The sequence below is a fragment of the Geospiza fortis genome, unplaced genomic scaffold (assembly GCF_000277835.1).
Source record: "Geospiza fortis unplaced genomic scaffold, GeoFor_1.0 scaffold55, whole genome shotgun sequence".
Classification (NCBI taxonomy): domain Eukaryota; kingdom Metazoa; phylum Chordata; class Aves; order Passeriformes; family Thraupidae; genus Geospiza; species Geospiza fortis.
This window is the reverse complement of record NW_005054308.1, coordinates 5,936,223-5,950,807: the sequence shown is the minus strand read 5'-3', so window position 1 is coordinate 5,950,807 and position 14,585 is coordinate 5,936,223. Positions and strand designations below refer to the sequence as shown.

Genomic DNA, 14,585 nt, shown 5'->3' with positions numbered 1-14,585 from the left:
GCGGGCCCCCCCCGCGGGGGGGGAGCCACAGAGCAGGACCCAGCCCTGCAGGACCGCAGAGGGATCCTCTGCCCGGGGCACGGTGCAGGGCCGGGCTTTCCTTACCGTTGTTGCTGGTGCTGGGAATGCTGCGCCTCATCCACTCGTACGGGGTGCGTCTCTGGCCATTGGGGGACAGCTGCGGCACCGAGCTGCTGATGGGTGGGGGCAGGAGTCCAGAGCCCGGAGGCTGAATGGGATTAAAATCTGGGGGGCTGAATCCGAACTGGCCGGGGCTGGCGGTGGAAGGGGTGGCGGCGGTGCCGTAGGAATGCCAGTCCTCCTTGGCAGGGGTGTAGGGCGAGGCCCAGGCCGCCGCGGGCTGCCCGTGGTGCAGCTCGCTGTTAATGCCCGGCACATGGTGGTAGCTGGCGAAGTCCGAGTACTGCGGCGGCCCGGGCACGTAGTTCTGGGGGTTGAGGTTGAGGCTGGGGTGCCGGACGGGGCTGGGATACATGTTGGTGTCCTTATCCACAAGATATCCCACGTACATCTTCGCGGGCCGGCCCCGCGCTCATGCTGCGCCGCCGAGCCGCTCTGCGGCCGCCCGGGTTCGGCGGGAGGCGGCCGCCCCCCCCTCGGCAGCGCTCACCTGGGCGCCTTGGGGAGCTGTCCTGGGGCCAGGCACCTCCCTGCCCACGGGCTTTTATTGGGCCCAACCTCTCGCAGCATTTGCATTGAAAGGCAGGTTTGCATTTCAAAGTGCAGAAACCCCAGCGGGTGAGGGGGACGAGTTCAAGCTTCCCACTCTGGCTGCAAGGAGGATGAGGTAGGGGGTGACCCCAGGGAGGATCCCCCAGCCCCTCTGTCACTACCCCACAACTGTGCCCATGCCACAGGACGTGGTCCCTCTGTAGTAGCTGGCTTTGGGGACTTTAGGGTGCAGCAGGAGTCCCATGAGGAGGCCCCAAGGGATCCCACCACCATCCCTACCCCAGGAACAAGGTGCCTTGGGATGAACCTCTGCATTAAAAGCTGGCTGCACGCAGGGAACAAGCTAGCCTCTGTGTGACTGTCACCTGCCCTGTCCCCACCTTGGAGGACACCAAGTTCTTGCTCTGAATGGCATTTTCCTGTGCCCAGCAGCAGCATCTGCTTCTTTGGAAAAGAGGGGCTGGTGGAGATTCTGGGTCTGCATTTCCTTCATCCCAGAGCAAGTCCACCCCTCAAATCCTGAGAGCAAAGCTCAGCCCAGCCTCAGGGAGCAGGACAGATGCGCAGACTCCATGTGCAGGGAGAATGGACACCATGGACATTGCAGGGAATACCTGGGCTGACACATCTCCAAGGGGCTCACAGCCCTGCAGAGCTCCTCTTTGCAGCAAGAGAAGCTGCTCACCTGTTTTCTCTCCTAAGAAAGCAAAACCATCCCCATATGTTGGTGACACCAAAAATCAAGCAGAAAGGGGACGCCTGTGAAGCTCTGTCTGCCTACAAGGTGGGAGGTACCAGCCACAGCAGGGAATACCTGGGCTGACACATCTCCAAGGGGCTCACAGCCCTGCAGAGCTCCTCTTTGCAGCAAGAGAAGCTGCTCACCTGTTTTCTCTCCTAAGAAAGCAAAACCATCCCCATATGTTGGTGACACCAAAAATCAAGCAGAAAGGGGACGCCTGTGAAGCTCTGTCTGCCTACAAGGTGGGAGGTACCAGCCACAAAACACCCGAGCAGAGATCACCCACTCGTCACCTGTCAGGCCAGACACACCTGCACTCCAGAGGGACTGGGTGACACACTGCCCAGAGACCCCTGGGTGACACACTGCCCAGAGATCCCCACCACTGGCAGCCAGGGTGCTGTCCCCCTCCCTGCCAGTGTCACACTCCAGCAGCACTGGCCACCACTGCAGCCACAGCTTTCATTTACAGGCTGCTTTTTCTCCTCAGTCAGAAGCAGAGTCTGTAGAGGTTTCAAGAGGGTGTTTTGCCTCTTCCTCTCTGTGTCAGTCCCAAGAACCTCATCCCACTGATCTAGCCCCAGTTCTACCTGAAACTGGGTGCACATATTCCCCTGTGCTACATCCACTTCCTGCAAGGGTGGGTGCCAGGATGAGATGGAGGGGACAGGGGTAAGAGGTGAGGGGTCTGGTTTATGAGGACAGAGAAGGGTAAACCCCCAGCAATGGGAAATCAGCCCCAAAGCTGGCATCACTTGCATTCTGCCTCTCCAAACCTGGCATGGCTGGAGGCACCAGGAGAGGTGAGCACTTTGCAGCATCCCAGGGTCCCCAACCCCTTGCTCAGCCTTGTCCCAGGTTCCTCCCTCGTGACAAAGGTGGCTGTCATGACCGTCCCACCCAGTGATGATCTCAGCTCAGCACTCAGCTCACATTGCTTGGTGTGCCATATAACCCCATCTATCCTGGATTTTCCCCAAGATCTCAGGACAGCCATGGCTCTGTGCAAACTAGAGAGTCAAGGCCAACCTACTCCTCCTGTTCCTCAAATCAGCAAAGAAGTGGGGGGAAAAAAGAAGAAAATTCCCCCTGAGCAGATGGTGGGAGGTACAGAGGAACACAGGTGGCTGTTGGGTCCCATCCCAGGGGTGGCTGCATTTTAGGAACTGGGTTCTTCCTGCCACTGGCTGTTTCCTAAAGGCAGTGACAGGGAGCCCAGGCCCCCCTTGCTTTTCCCAGTCTGTGGGGCCAATGCCAAGGGCTCTGGCAGGTTCTGGGGATGGGGGGGCTCAGGGGTCTGTGGCAGCAACCCACACCTGCATCCTCCCCAGGGGAGCAGGTGACAGGCTGGGCAGGGCACAGCACGGCCAGGTGCCCACTGAGAGCCGGGCATGATCTCCCTCAGTGCAGGCAAAGGGGAGGACAACTGGGCCATAAAGATCCACCAACAATAACTTCACTCTTCCTTTCTTTGACCCATTTACCACTGGTGGTGAAGTTTATGCTGGGGACGAGCCAGATGAGGAGCCCTTCATGGGCTCCCCAAGGAGCATCTCAGCTGCTCAGCAGGGGCTGAAGGGGGCTGAGGGGGACCCTCAGTGCCTCAGGGTGCCACCTGCACTGGGGTCCCATGGGTGAGCAGATGAGGAACTGACAGAGCCCCTGGGGGTCCCCAGCTAGATGAGAGCAGGTGGCAGTACCCCTCCATCCATCCTAGAGACCCTCAGAAATGCACCCAACCTGGGGACCACCCCTAGTCCTTCAGACCAGGTACTCCTGGTAGAAACCAGGCAGATGAAGGAGAGGGAGAGCAGCCAGAGCTCCCTGGCTGCTCCCTGGGGCTCGGTGCTGCTATCCGTGATCGAGTGATGCCATCTCCTGGAAGGAGGAGGGCCGGGAGGTGCCTGGGGCCAGGCTGCACGCAGCTATCCCGAAAGGAGCAGGGACACCATCGCACCAGCTCCTGCTCCCATGGAGGAGGCACTCAGCATATCCCAGAGCTGCATGGCCCCACTCCCATCCCAGTCCAGCCAGGACCTTTCAGTCATTCCCTAGCTCCTGAATGCCCCAAGAGTGACCCCTCTTCTCTGGCAATGGAGACATCCGTGCAACCCTCTTGCAGAGGACAAGCCCCTGCCTCATCTCCCTCAGCCCCACTGCAGACTCGTGTGTGGCCTTTGGTTCTCTACAGATGCCTGAACCACCCCTGTGCTGTCACTTGTGTCCCCATGCTGAGGAGGGTCTGCAGAGCTGGTCCCCAGAGAGAGGGACCAGGACAGCCTGAATGGATGTGCCAACAGTGCTGTCACACAGCTCCCCTCTCCCCATCCAGTGATCCTCTTTGGGATCTGGATCAGCTTTCTTGGCAAATGCAAATGCCACAAATTGACTGTCCTCAAGAGGGCACTGGGGACAGGACACTGCTGGCATCCCTCATTGTTTCCCAGCCCGTGTGGGCCCTGCTCTCAGTGGGCTGGGGGTGTGATTCCCCCTGCTCTGGTGGGGAGCATCCTGGTTTCCCTCCTTGGCTGTGTTTCGCGCACAGGGCAAGCAGAGGGTTAACGATTCCCACGTTAAGTGGCTGCAGATGTGTGGGAAAGTCTGGGGCGAGCGGAGGCACCGCTATTAGTATTCACCCAGGAGCTGCCGCCGCCTCCCGGGGCTCTGCCGAGCACATTTCATAGCGAGCTTCGTGCTGGGGGTGAGGAGGAGTGCGTGGGATGGGGTCGGAATGGCCCCGAGGTGGGGAAAGGCAGCGGGATAACATCGTCCTCTGGCTGCTGCCTCCCCCAAATGCCCCAGCCCAGGGGCGCAGGGAAGGGGCCAGCACCATAAGGACACAGCACCATCCATGTGTACAGCCCAGAGTTACCTCCTGGCACCACTGGCACCCTGTGGTGTCCATGGCCAGGGTTTCCAGTGCTGCAGGAGCGTTCCCAGTGCTGGGGAACGCTGCAGGATACTCCCCAGGATGCTCCCCATCATGTTATGGGCATACACTCACTTTGGAAGAAGCCCAAAGTCTGCCTCCCGTTCCTCCCTGGGCACTGGTGTCACCCACCAGTCCCAGCAGGACCACACACACGGGGTACAGGCTCCTCTGGACACCAGGGCAGAGCTTTAGAGATGCTGGAATGAAGCCTCAGTGCAGCTCCCTGCAGGAGCTGGATGCAGCCAGGAGCATGTGCTGGCAGCTGCCACAGCAGATGTGCTGCCCAGATGTGGGGCTGTGCTCCCTGGCACCCACCACTCCTCTCTTGTGGTCTGTGGCTTGACACCACTTCAGAGCAATGCTGAAATTCCTGGGCTGACTTGGAATTGATAGAAGCTCTGAAAAACTGAAGATGGAGCAAATCTGGCCCTCATCAAACCTTCAGAGAAGTGGGGTAGGCCAACATCTGCTGCTTCTCTCATATCTGCCTGTTGCCAGCTGGTGCATAGTACCTGTTGCTGGCTCCAGCAATGGTTTCCACCATTGTCTTGGGTACCTGGTTCAGGTGTCTCTCCTTTATGCCAGGATTGGGATATGGGCTTTTCTCTGTGGTCCCAGCTCTGCCTGGGATGGGGCAGGAGTCTGGAGAGCTGCTTTGATCCACATGATGCCAGAGCAGACCAAATACCCTGGAATGTCCTGTCTCAGTGGCTGGTTTCCCTACCAGAGATGCTGCACTACATGACCCCAAGCCCCCATTATCACTTAGCAATGCTCATTGAAGCTGGAAATCTCAGCTGAGAGGGGTCTGGCACCCCACACCGCAGCTGTCCCAGCCCCAGGGGGACCACTGGGTCCTGCAGCACCACGAAGCACCAAAAATAGAGGTGAGCAGTGAAGGGCTGATGAGGCCAAAGCAGCAGAGCTGCTGCCCTCCACCCACACACTTGCACAGGCGAGTTCCTCTGGCTTTGGTGCTTCCTCTGAGCTGGCCTTTCCCAGGAGCTGCCGTAACCCCAGCGTGCTGTTCCTAAACAAAGTGTGCGGCTGTGGCTGCTCCCTGGGGATGCACAGAGCGGGCTGACGTGTGCTTGCCGGGATGTTTTGGGCTCCCCAGGGCTCTCTCAGCATCCCCAAACAATGAATCCTGGCCTTTGCAGACTGGGAGGTTTTGTTTGCCAGATTCTTCCTGGTCCCAGCCTGGAGTGGGTATTGGGCCATCTGTTTGCGAAGGACAGAGGGGAAAATATGTCCCACTTCAGGCTTAGGATGCTCTGCCCTCAAGCATGGTCTGTGTCAGCTTTTCCAACCCCTGCTCATCCCAGGTAGCCCATCCCCAGTGCAAGGGGCCCAGCAGGATTGCACCAGTGGGTTTCTCCCTCTCCACTCTGCCTGGAGCAGTCACGTCCTCGGAGCAGGGACACTGCCAGGAAATAGCTCTGCTGAGCAATTCCCAGCAGCCCTTAGGTCCCCACACATGGACCCAGCAGACGCATCTTTTTGTCCCTTGGGAGAAGCCCTGGGAAGAGCCATGTGCACAGCACGTACCCTCTGCCTCCTGTCCCCCACACGAGCTGCTCTCAGGCTCGCTGGCTTCATTTCTGCACAGGGGGGTGGCAGGGCCCTGGCACAGGGCCACCACCAGGCCTGGAGCTGGGGAAATCCATCCAAGCCAGGGCTGCATCCCTCCTGGAGCTGTCCTGCTGCCAGGCACGGAGCTGGCACACCTGCCCCATGCCATGAGTGGCACACAGGGATAACCTGGGTGCTGCAGCCTGGCTCTCCTCAGCCTCCACAGCTGCACAGAATAAACACCTCCCCTTTGGTTTTCCATAGATACAAAGAAAACATGGAGATAATGTCAGATAAGCAGCAAATCTCTTGGGCTGGTCCAGCCAGGGAATCATTCCCTGTGGCCATTGTGTAGGCATTTACTAGCTTGGCAGGAGGGGATGAGTCTGCCTTGCAAAAAAAGCAGAAACACAGATTTCAGCAGTGTTGGCATTATGGGGAGGGCTTTTTAATTCTTAGAAAGGAAAATTAAAGAAAGATGGACAGGTATCTTTTCAGGATAGCAGTGCAGTTTTGCACTATTTCTTGTTTGGATCAGAGAGAAACACAGAATGGTTAAGGTTAAAAAAGATCTGTAAGATCATTGAGTCCAACCCACCACTGCCATCTTCACCACTAGGCCATGCCCCCAATGCCACATTTTTTTTTTTAACAGTTCCAGGGATGGTGATTCCCCCACTTTCCTTTGCAGCCTGTAACAATGCCTGACCACCCTTTAGCATCCAAAAGATGAAAACAGTGGCAAGAACTGATGGATCAAAAGGCAGTTTTCATCCTGTCCCTTGTTACAGTGCTAAAACAAATTGAAAAAAAATCCCCTCTGGACACATGATAATGTTCTGCCTGCTGAAAGTTTCTCAGAAAGTTGATTTAAATTCGTTAAGATACTGGGAGGATTTATAGCTGGTTCATCACCTGGATTCCATCCCCCCGGGGCAGTAGGGATGTAGGACATCTGAGATGATGCCACCTCTCCAGCTCTGTGCCCTCAGCAGCCCCAACTCCCCAGCCAAATCGACCCTCTGCTGCAGCATCCCAGTTGCAGAAGGCCTTTTATCCCCCTTTCCAAAAAGAAGAAGAGTTGCAAGGGTGCATTGGTGGTCCCCAAGGGGCAGTGGCCAGTCAGGGTCAGGGGCCAGGAGCTGCAGGGCCAGCAGAGCCCAGCACAGGGAGGCATCTGGGGGAGCACACGGAGTCAGTTCACTGCAGGCCTTTTTTAATAAAAACATGAGTCAGCTGCTGGCGTGGGCAGTGGATTTTCTAAACATCCCCTCATATCCTGAGAAAGGGGAAAAAAAAAGAAAAAAAGAAAACGGGAAGGGGGACTTGAGGGAAAAAAAGAGAAAGAAAATAAAAGAAAAAGAAAACAGGGGAAAAGGCCAGAATTGAAAGCAGACACAGGGAGACAGCAGCTCCTTCCCTGCGGTTTAAGGAGGCGATAGCCGGGCTGGTCCGGGCTCCTTTTGTTCCCTGTGAGCCGGGCCCTCCGCGCTCGCCCTAATCTCAGCCCGCAGCAGAGCTCCCCTCTCCTTGCAGCCACTTTGGCTTCTCCTCCTTTTAAAGTTTTTCTTTTCACCCATCACCCTCGTCCGCCGGGCGTTAATCGCAAGCTGTGCTCTGCAAGGGTCCCCACAGAGGGTGGAGGGAGGAAGTCGGAGGAGCTCCGCTCCTCATTGGCGAAGCTGCCTCCCCCCTTCTCCTCCTCCCGAGGTCTCTTTTATTTATACACGCACGCACACACGCGTGCACATCCCTCGGCCCCGGCTCCGAGCAGGCAGAACCCCCTCCCAGCTGGGCTGGGGGCTGCTCAGGGCACTGCGAGATGCACTAGAGCAGCAGAGCAGGGGCTTGGCTGCAGCCCAGCCTTGGCACAGCCTTGCCTCTCCTTTCGATTTTATTTTATTTTATTTTTTCCCCTCCTCCCTTCCACTTCATTTCTTTCTTTCCCTTGCTTTCGCCTTTAAGTGGAAAAGCCTTGCCAGCTGGGGCAGGCTGGGAGGGCAGGGACAGCCTCAGCAGGCAGCAGAGAGGGAGTTCCGAGGAGGAGCGGGAGGAATTTTGGAGCCTTCCCCTGGGACGTGCGGCGCTCGGCTGGAGGGACCCTGCTCAAGGTAAGCTCCCGTGTCACCCCGCCGGGGGCTGACTCGCCCTCCTGCCCAGCTCGGCCTCTCCAGGTGGGAAACGCCGTGTTGGAGCTGCTACAGCCCCGAAGGAGCCTGTCCTCCTGTCCCTGAGCCAGCCCGGCTGCTCTGGAAGGGGCTTTGCTCCCCTCCAAGGGGCTGGCAGCCCGAAACACCCACCAAGTGTGCATGGTGTGTGGTGAGAAGCAGCTGAATTCTGTGGCATCCCATGGGAAAGAACATGGCATTAACTCTCACTGGGTCCTGGATGGGGACAGCTGAGAGGAGCAGGGGGATGCTGTGGCTGTAGGACAGGGAGCTGGGACCCCACTGCAGCAGGAGGAGGGCCCAGGTGATCTCTGCTTCTCCCTGGATCAGGGGCTCGTCCTGGTTGGTGGGAGGGCTGGAGGGTGCATGGGGAAGAGGCTGCTCACCATGCCAGTGAGAGATCCTTCAGTGTGAGTGCAGAGCAGTGTCACCCCACTGCCAGCCTGTCCACACACACCCATGGCCATCCCTAACTGCAGGCTGCTCCAAGGACCCTGTCACCTCTGTCTGGGCCATGGCAGGGCTCCCATGCCTGTGGGCCATGGAGAGGGACATCTGCCAGCCCTGCCCAGGGTCTGTGCCTGCGAGTGCTGGGCACTGGAGAGGGCAGAGCTTGGTAAAACCCTACTAGGCAGGGATATGGGCAACTATTCTGCTGTCCTGAAAGCACAAGAGCTGAGGGCCTCCAAAAGGACAGAGCTGACCTGGAGTGAAGCTCTGACAGCCCAGGGACAGGGGTGAACATGACCTGCAGGGCTTTGGTGCTCACAGTGGGCTCGGAGTATCCAGCTCCTGCACTCACCTGCCAACTGGGAGTCATTCAAAACAGGATTTGTGGTGGAGAGGGATGTTGTGCTTCACCATCCTGGTCCCAGAGCAAGTGGGGTTTATTGTAAAGCATGGGCAAATAGCTTAAAGTAGTTGGTCTGGTGTGCAAACCCTGTGCTGGCAGAGGTCTCACATTCCCAAATCTTTTCGGAAGGCCTCCCATTGATGGCAAGGATTAGCAATGTTGAGACCCAGTGGTTCCCAGGGGCCATTGAGGGGTGGCTGGGAGGTCATTTTCCCCTCAGCACCCTGCAGAACAAGATGCTTGTGCGTCCCACACTCTTGGGAAAGGAGTGAGTTTCATGTGCTCACTGTTATACGGTGTCAAGGACGTGGCTCTGCCTGGCAGAGGACACAGGCCAGGCTGGCTTGGAGGGGGAGCTGCCAGGCAGCTGCCATGGTTGGCAGCCCTGACATGAGGCTTGGAGTCCCTCTTGACAGGGATGTCACCCAAGCTTGGGTGTGCTCTGGCTGCTGTGGCAGCCACCAGCCCTCAATGTCCCTGAGCCCAGGAAACACCGCTGAATCAGTCAGTGCATCAGGAGGGATCAGTGCTTTGGGCAAGCACCAAGTCACAGCAACCCAACTGCAGCGTGCACAGGGCTCCTCTCTCTTCCTACAGCTGCTGTCCCTTCCTCCAGCTCAGGACCATGGAGGGAGAGCACGCCAGGAGACAACAGCCACCCAACTCCCTGTCCCTGGATCACCTCCTGCATCCCTGCCCAGGACTGGCAGTGTGGGGTGCCATGGTCAGTGTGCAGCAAGCAGGGCCAGCTGCAGTTCTGCAGGCTGGGAGAAGTTAGCCATGGCTTATTGTCCAGTCCTGGGCATTGTCCAGTCCTGGGTGTGCTGCAGGGCTCGGGCCTGGGCTTGGTCCTGTGCAATCCCTGCATGAACCACCTGGGAGATGGCTGAGCACATGTCCTCACCATGGGGTGGCACCAAGCTGGGTGTGCATGGCACTGTGGGAGGATCCCAGGAGCTCCAGCAGAGCCCAGAACCAACCAGAGTGGCTGTAGGGGACACAAACCAGACTGCAGCAGGGTGCCAGGAAACTCAAGCTCTTGCTTAGGGATGTGCTAGCAGATGCATGGCTGGAGGCAGCTCAGAGAGGCAGGGTGGAGGGAGCAGCTCCTCCCCAGCTCCAGGTGCTTCAGCAGGGATAGACATGGAGTGGATGGGCTCAGGGACAGCAGTGAGGATGATGAGAAGTCCAGAAGAAGCTGCAAAGGACTGGGAGAGGGGTTGATGTGGCTCCTTGGGTGTTGTGGGAAGGTGACACCATGTCTTCATGCACAGGAAAAGTCATCACAGAGAGAAAAGAGCTTTTAGGGGAAATATCTGTAGGCTTAAAGACAGAGGGCTGAGTTCCTTCAGCCTCACAAGTCTCAAAGCACACGTCAGGGAAAGCTCTGTCTGGGAAGAATGGGCACAGCAACAGGACAATGACCCCATGATTTCTTTAGCCTCAATTTTGATGGGTCTGTGACAGGATTTCCAAGGCATTCAGAACAACACCCTCAGGGAGAGGAGAGCACTGAGCCTGTCTGCAGGGGCAGAGCAAGACAGGATTGTCTCAGTGAGCACCAGAGGAACGCTGAGATTGAGAAATGCTCTCCAGCTGTGGGAGTGATGCCATTCAAAAAGAGACCATGGTGGCTGGACATGGCTTTGGCCAAATGTCCAGCTGCTGCCAGAGGCTCCAGGCAGGGTCTTCTCTGCCTGGTCCTCAAGGTTCCTTTGGCCTCGGTGTGTGATGGGAAGTGGGATGGGATTGCAGTGCTATCCACAGTGTGTGATGGGAAGTGGGATAGGATGGCATTGCTATCCACAGTGTCAGGCCCCAGCAAAGCCCCTTCCTGGGATGGAGTGGCACAGTTCAGGGAGCAGAGGGGCCATGCTGAGCCCCGGGGGAGCCCTGGCAGCTGGGGCTGCCTTTGACCCAGAGCTGGAAGGAGCTGGGACCATGTGGGCTTGGCTGGCTCTGTCCTATCCCTGCAAGGCAGGATTGGAGCTGAACCCTTCGTGGAGTTTGTTTGTTTGTACTTTAACCAAGGGAAAGAAATCCCCTGGAGAGGAGCTGCAGGGGGAGGGTACAGGCTGGGCATTGTTTCCTGAGGGGCTGGAGCAGCTCCAGGAGGCTCCTTCCGCTCCGCCAGGCAAATTGGACACAACGAGGCTGGGTTTAGGGGTCGTGCTCCCCCTCCTCCTCCTCTCCCCCATTGCCTAATTAGGGTTCCCAAGCTAAGCTCACCTCTGTCCTGTTCTGCTGCCACTCAGACACCTCCTCCTGGAAGGGCAGCACGTTCCAGCACCACGGGGAGCACAGAGCAGCCCCAGCTGTGACAGGGACACATGCTGGGGAGCACAGAGGGATGCTGGCACGGCTCATGTGCTGAGCAAGGGGGTCCCACAGGCCCAGTGTCCCCCAGTGTGGTCACAGGAGCTGTGCAGTGATGGATGCCCCTCACACCCTGCTTTTCCAGCATCCCTGGGTGCACACCAGGCCGTGGCATACCCTGGTCTGTGTGTGCAACCTTCCTTGGCAACCAGAACCTGCAGAACAAGGGGACCATGGTGTGTGGAGCCTGTGCAGGGAACTGGGAGCTCACAGAATTCCCACAGAAAGGCTGGTGCCAGCAGAGCCAGGGCAGGGCAGTGTGTGGTGTTTGTCCTGCACCCATGGATGGACTCATCCTCTCCAGGCCATGCCTGCAGGGACACCTGCTTATCCATCCAGGAATTGACTGACACCCATCCTGCACTCTTCCTGGGGCTCAGTAAGAGCCAGGGTGTGATGGAGCTGGTGGGAAGCTGTGGGGTGCAAGAGCTGGGGCAGGGAGGGGTTGGAGAATGCAGGGATGTATCAGGGCACTGCACTCATTGCTAAACCCTGGAAATGCACCAGGAAACAGATGGAGCACCTTCTCCAGCACCTTCTCCCTGCTGTGGAAGGGGACTGGTTGGGCAGCACAGGGGGGATGCTCCTGAAGCAGCAGGAGATGGCCAGTGCTGCTCCTCAGCCCCATCCTGCCAGCCCCTCTGCCTTTCCCCTTCCGGCCCAGCTCCCATGTGAGAGAGGCTGTGACTGAAATCTTAATGCTACCAAGAGCCAGCAATTGGCACCAATTAAATTGCTACATTCATGTTTGAATTGCTTTAACTGGCGAGACACACTGTCGTATTTATACAAAAAAATATGTTTGCTTGTGGGTTTGTCTGAACCAGTGCCAGCAGAAAATGCACCATTTCAAGGCCTGTGCTCTGCAAGCTCATTCTCCTCTTCCAAACTGGAAGTCACCTTGGTTTCAGCCTTTGCCAAGCAATGGTGGCAGAACAGAAACACTGCTTTGCTCGGGGCTGGGCGCTGCAGGCACCACGAGAGGGGTCCCCTCCTCTCTGCCCACAGGCTGTGCCAAGTTTCCTTCTCCAGCCTGGGAGCTGTTTGGGAGAATATGGTCTGATTCAGGAACAGCACTCAGTGCCCATTTAAAAGCTGCACTCAGGGGGAGGGCAGGGGTTGCTGGCAGCTGGTGGTGCCAAGTCCTGCCTCAGCCTCTCCTCCGGAGGTTCTGTCAGGTTTTGGGGGTAGGGGCTGTTTGCAGAGCATGGGTGCAGAGGGGAGCTGATTTCTGATTTGTGACTGAGAGGAGAAGTTATAAAGAACCCTGTCTGCAGGTTGGCAGGAATGGCTTACCCTGCCTGGGCAGAGCGTGCAGGAGGGGATTATCCATCTCTGCAGTCCTGGTGCCAGGTGCCACCATCCTGATCTTCCTGCTCCACACATGAGCCTATGCAGGAGGGGGCAGGATCAGCTCACAGCACCAAGAGCTGAACCAGAAGTTGCATTTTGCTCCCTCTCAGAAATCCAGAACAGGGCCAGACAAAAAACCCCTCTGAAAGCAGCCTCTGCCCTTCACACCCAGCTCTGGCTCCATCCTTTCCCACCCTGGCCACAGTGCCAGGCTCCTCTGCAGTTCCTGCAGACAGGCGCAGGGTGCCCTGACCACAGACATGGTGAGTGCCTAATCCCAGCCACGAGAGCCTAAAACCCCAGAACAAAGCAATTTAGCTTGGGTCCCTGGGAGGCAGCTGGAGGAGCTGATGCAGCCACGGAGATTATCTCCTCCTCCTTGGCAGATCTCAGGGAAATGCTCACAAGAGGATCAGGTTGCTCAGCCTTTGCTGGGGTGTTGGATTGGTAAAACCACAAGACTGCCTGCTCCTGGGGCTTTGCAAAGCCCCTACATCTAACTGGGACTTAGGATGGTTCTTTTTTTCATCCTGCCTCCGTTGCCCTCCCCTCACAGCTTATTAGGGGTTAATTAGAGCCAGCTGGGACCTTTGGCTCCAGCCCTGGCCCCACCAGAGCAGCCAGCCTGGGTCAGTGGCTGTGAGCAGGTGATGGAGGTGCTGACAGGCTGGGGACTGCTCTCCTCCCTGTGCAGACACCAGCAGGGAGCTTCCCTTGAATCGCCATGGGAAGGCAAACAGGGCTTTCTGGCACCCATGGAGCAAGAGTGGGGAAATCCCTGGGGATGCCAAGACAAGGGATGAGAAGCCAAGATAATCCCTGATCTTGGTTCCCTGTCCCCTGCTTCCCTCATTCTCTACTCTGGTGGGGAGAAACAGCAGGTAAGCTGATGGACTCTGCTCAAGGCAAACAACCCCCATCCAGTCTGACATGCCCAGGAGCTGGGACCCCTAAATGTGCCAGTTTGGGGGTGGAGGGATAGGAGAGCTGAGTCACTCAGCCAGCCCCAAGGCTTTGCTGTCCAGTTGGAGTGGCCAGGGGGAGGCAGGGAGATGTGTGGGTCTTGGTTTGGGTCCCTGCAGCAATGTTCATAATTGACATTGCTCACATGCTTGTGAAGCAGCGTGGTATGTTCTCCCAAAAATGTCTTTGCTGCCACGGGTAATAGAGAAATTATGGGACTGTCATGGATGGCCCTGGCTGGGCTGTGTTGAGTAATTTAAAGCATCTTATTGGAAAAGAGCACTGGGAAGAACTGAAATGCTCCCAAGGGGCACATTTGTACCTCTCTGGGGGATCATTGCACGACAAGGGGTGAGCCCTGAGTCTGCACAGGGCTGCTCCCCACACCCGAGAGCATCCCCAGACATGCACAATGCCAGACTTAGGGCTGTGCTCCAAAACACTGCCCAGCCTCCAGCAGCACCCAGAGCAGTGCCAGCCCCACCACGAGCCAGTCCCAGCACCCCCATGGCCCTGGCACACATTGTCAGCCCCAGGGAGACCGAGGTGGGCAGGATTTGGGCTGGGTGAGAAGCAGGGGATGCAGCAAGGGACAGCTGGGCATTGCCTGGCGCGTGGCAGGGGCACCTCCTCCCTCCTTGCCCAGGCCCAGGTGAAGCCTGGTCCTCACCCAGGGCTTTCCCACAGTCCAGGCCAGGCTTGCAGGCTCTGGGGAGCAGCCCACGGGGTCTGGCCTTTCCTCTGACAGCGGAAGCAGGGGAGCATGCGCAGCCGAAAGGGCCACGGATACCATCACTGGGGCTGGGGGATTATTTATAACACTGGCACCTCTCCAAACAGATGTTTCTTTTTATTCTGAACTTGCACTAAATGGGTCACTCGTTTCCTCTGTCTCCCATGGGTTTAAAACAGAGGGGGAGAGAGAAGGGGATA

General features: G+C 57.5%; 2 protein-coding genes across 5 annotated transcripts in view; one reads left to right on the top strand and one right to left on the bottom strand.

The window, feature by feature from the left end:
- The window catches only part of CDX1 (caudal type homeobox 1), a 12,483-nt gene extending 11,902 nt beyond the window's left edge, over nucleotides 1–581 (bottom strand). Inside the window, exon 1 of the mRNA XM_005418729.2 lies at nucleotides 106–581. Coding sequence (XP_005418786.1) covers nucleotides 106–532 — 427 coding nt within the window. The 5' untranslated portion in view covers nucleotides 533–581. The remainder of the gene's footprint in view (nucleotides 1–105) is intronic.
- A 6,921-nt stretch (nucleotides 582–7,502) lies between these two features.
- PDGFRB (platelet derived growth factor receptor beta) overlaps nucleotides 7,503–14,585 on the top strand; it is a 32,337-nt gene continuing 25,254 nt past the window's right edge. For 3 of the 4 annotated variants that reach the window (XM_031055156.1, XM_031055155.1, XM_005418728.2), the window contains exon 1: nucleotides 7,504–8,050. The gene's annotated coding sequence lies outside the window, so the exon portion shown is untranslated. Of the gene's footprint in view, nucleotides 8,051–14,585 lie in introns of all 4 variants that reach the window. The other variant, XM_031055157.1, reaches the window with a different exon arrangement.